This window comes from Ciona intestinalis, chromosome 14 (genome assembly GCF_000224145.3).
Source record: "Ciona intestinalis chromosome 14, KH, whole genome shotgun sequence".
Lineage (NCBI taxonomy): Eukaryota > Metazoa > Chordata > Ascidiacea > Phlebobranchia > Cionidae > Ciona > Ciona intestinalis.
In genome coordinates this window covers 5,339-7,412 of record NC_020179.2, presented here as the reverse complement: position 1 = coordinate 7,412, position 2,074 = coordinate 5,339, and the positions used below count along the sequence as shown (strand labels likewise).

The 2,074-nt window shown below is 33.6% G+C and overlaps 2 protein-coding genes and 1 long non-coding RNA gene across 3 annotated transcripts in view; 1 reads left to right on the top strand and 2 right to left on the bottom strand.

Annotated features, from left to right (window-relative positions):
* Positions 1 to 2,068, bottom strand: part of LOC100187115 — a 4,301-nt gene extending 2,233 nt beyond the window's left edge. Inside the window, exons 1-5 of the mRNA XM_002124907.5 lie at positions 1,993 to 2,068; positions 1,469 to 1,639; positions 1,242 to 1,400; positions 860 to 976; positions 94 to 261 (exon numbers count right to left, since the gene is read on the bottom strand). Of these exons, the coding sequence (XP_002124943.4) occupies positions 94 to 261; positions 860 to 976; positions 1,242 to 1,400; positions 1,469 to 1,639; positions 1,993 to 2,058 (681 nt within the window). The 5' untranslated portion in view covers positions 2,059 to 2,068. The remainder of the gene's footprint in view (positions 1 to 93; positions 262 to 859; positions 977 to 1,241; positions 1,401 to 1,468; positions 1,640 to 1,992) is intronic.
* The window catches only part of LOC104266391, a 21,359-nt gene that overhangs the window by 15,732 nt on the left and 3,553 nt on the right, over positions 1 to 2,074 (bottom strand). The window lies entirely within an intron of this gene.
* Positions 1 to 2,074, top strand: part of LOC108950087 — a 12,772-nt gene that overhangs the window by 9,288 nt on the left and 1,410 nt on the right. The window lies entirely within an intron of this gene.

Below are 2,074 nucleotides of genomic sequence, written 5' to 3'. Positions count from 1 at the left end.
TATATCTAATATGGTTGAGATCAGTGATTTTTTGATCTATAATGACAGATAATATTATGAAATAAATTAAGATTTTTCAAGCATTATTTATACTTTGTTTTGCCGATCCATTATTTTCCTGGATATATCTTCTATGTAGGGGTTCAGGTTCATGTCATTGTACACAGATACCAAACCAAGCTTATCCATCACATCAAGATGAGGAAGAAGGGCTTGTGTCGTTGAATCTGTCATCCGAACACAGATGTTCAATATTTCAATCTAAAGTAGAAACAACATATTTATGTTGGTTAATATATTTGTATCATCCATAGAAACTACAAAGACAGCAACAACATGATTATGATTGTCTACTATCATCACAATATTCACATTCATAGTGAGTAAAGCTGCTTTTTACACAACTAACCACAACATTGGGTGGCAATAAAGCAGGGATGTAGTCTGGGGTTTCTACAATTGTGCAAAAACATTACTTGCATAAAAATAATCACAACCGATGTTTCAATCTAAGATAACGCAAGGTTTGGAACACAATCGTGGGTAACGAGGTGTATGAAGCCACCATGTATGGTGTGCAACACCCGTGTATTAAACCCCTTGGTTTCCCACCCCGAGAATAAACATGAAAGTATCCTAACTTGACAGTGAGCATGAGGTGTATGAAGCCACCATGTATGGTGTGCAACACCCGTGTATTAACCCAGAGTTGCCCCACCATGTGAGGGTAAATAAGTGATGATGAAAGCAGTGATACAAGTGTTCAAACCATATGCAGATCATGATTTACCTTTAACTGATCAATAATAATCTGCAATACATGTTTGATAATCTAACTGAATATTTTCATGGTTCTTACTTTTCCAAGTGGAAGTTGTAAGATTTGCATTACATTATCTGGTTGATCTAAATGATCTCCATACAATACCCAATACTTTGACCATCGATCACCATTGACGTCATTCACTGTTAAATCCTAAATAATTGGAGCAATTAAAACTAGAGTGTCAGATAATATAAAACCAGATATATTGGGTATCATGTGTGCAAATGAAGTTTGTTTTCATGTAAACATTATAGATGCCACTTTGTGACAAATGAAGTTGGAGGTGCATGTCTTACTATTTAGATGTCACAACATTAATTGTAGTATGTACAATAGCTAAGTAAGTATAAGTTGATTAGATAGGAGCGAGATTAAATAACATTCCACTTCTAAGAAGAAAATGAAACACACTAACTTGTGGGTTTGTTAGTCGTTCAACAGCTTCATGTAAGATGATACGATTTTGTGCAGAAAGTTCCTCCTCATCTATTTCTAAGTCACTCACATTAGAAAGACACCAGGCTAACCAGTGTGTAGCATTCTCATCCAGTGGTGCAGATATATCAAGCTGTATCTATATAATGACAAATAATGTTGTAATAACTTGTAAAATAAAATAAAACTTTCAATCATTATTTATACTTTGTTTTGCCGATCCATTATTTTCCTGGATATATCTTCCATGTAGGGGTTCAGGTTCATGTCATTGGACCAAGATTTCAAACCAAGCTTATCCATCACATCAAGATGTGGGAGAAGGGCTTGTGTCGTTGAATCTGTCATTCGCACATCTTCGATCTTTAATCTTTTAATCTAAAATATAAACAACATATTTACGTTGGTTAATAAAATAATATATTTCAAACGTTATTTCAACAAGTCTATTATTATTAGATCTGACAAAGTTTCAAAGGCTTTATAGTGAAAGCTGCAGGAGTTTTGGGGCAAAAATGGTTTCCTACTGACCCAACACTTTTTTAACATTCATGAATTATTGTTTAAAACAAAACTTAGCAAATCATTACCAAAGCAAGATAAAAATATTTTTATTTAAAAAATTAAGTGATATTTCTATGTTTACAAAACATCAAGCGATTTCACCACCTAACCTTCTATTGTTACATCACATAGACTTCATTCAATGAAACAAACATTTTCAATTTTACCTTTGCTTGACTTTTATGCAATCCTCGAAGCAAAGTTTCAGCTGAAGCTTCATCTAAACTTTCCATGTTGAGTTTTAGGTCG